The sequence below is a fragment of the Coptis chinensis genome, chromosome 6 (genome assembly GCF_015680905.1).
Source record: "Coptis chinensis isolate HL-2020 chromosome 6, ASM1568090v1, whole genome shotgun sequence".
In the NCBI taxonomy this organism is placed as follows: Eukaryota; Viridiplantae; Streptophyta; class Magnoliopsida; order Ranunculales; family Ranunculaceae; genus Coptis; species Coptis chinensis.
Window position 1 is genome coordinate 89949407 of NC_141461.1, and position 998 is coordinate 89950404.

General features: G+C 35.6%; 1 protein-coding gene across 1 annotated transcript; it reads right to left on the reverse strand.

Moving 5' to 3' along the window:
* Positions 1 to 308: 308 nt before the first annotated feature.
* On the reverse strand, positions 309 to 683 carry LOC147495273 (uncharacterized). The gene has a single exon (XM_086568351.1). The coding sequence runs from the start codon at positions 681 to 683 to the stop codon at positions 309 to 311; it is 375 nt and encodes a 124-aa protein (XP_086424477.1).
* Between the last annotated feature and the right edge of the window lie 315 nt (positions 684 to 998).

Genomic DNA, 998 nt, shown 5'->3' on the forward strand with positions numbered 1-998 from the left:
CGGCAGAAACTTTGATTAATAGCATAAATTCATATGTTTTACTTTTGTTTAAGTTTAATTAGTTAAGTAGGAGTAAAACATCAAGTTATTTACTTTTATCACTACCAAGGATCATAGCAGATTTATTTGAGTTGATATATAGACCAGGTTAGCTTTAAAACGCGGGTAAGAGCTTTGATTGCAAGAATAGATCATTCATGACCTTTGACAAAAAGAAGGATATCATCTCAAGAAAACATAGATGTGTGATCCTAGAATGTTTGCATTTAGAATGATACATAATCTCCTTACTCGGTATGCTTGTGACATTAGAGAGTTGAAAATTTCCATGATGATGACAAAATGTATGGAAAAGAGGGTCTCCCTGTCTCCGATCCTCTCTCTTTCCTCTGCAAATACCTCTGTGGAGCACCATTAATGATCACATAGTAGAATGGAGAAGAATAGCAGCACGTTATCCACCTTTTGATCCTTAGAGGAAACTTGAGAATGTCTAGCATGTAGGAGATGGCAAACCAAGAGACAGAATCATAAGCCTTCTGAATATCAACTTTAAGAGTACACCTTGCAGTACCATGTTTCCTGGTATAACTTCTTAAAAGTTCATGAGATAGAAGTATATTTTCTTGGATAGAATGACCAGGTATAAAAGCAGATTGGCAAGGAGCAATAATAATATCCATGAGAGGTTGCAGCCTGTTAGTTATCAATTTTGCTACACACTTGTAGATAACATTAGTACACGCAATAGGTCTAAAATCAAAAACTTCTTAGGAATCAGAATCTTGGGAATCAGTACAATAAAAGGTAGAGTTAATACTTTGTGGAATATAATGATGCTCAAACATGTATTGTATGGACTTCACAAAATCTTCTCCCACAGTGTTCCAGCATTTCTTAAAGAAGAAAGCATTAAAGCCATCAGGGCCAAGTGCTTTATTGTCTTCCATGGAAAAAAGAGTGGATTTGATCTCATCAAACGAGGGGGGACAATCTAA

Coding starts and splice junctions, on each gene's coding strand:
- LOC147495273 (XM_086568351.1), bottom strand. CDS start 683: ATGGATATTATTATTGCTCCTTGCCAATCTGCTTTTATACCTGGTCAT.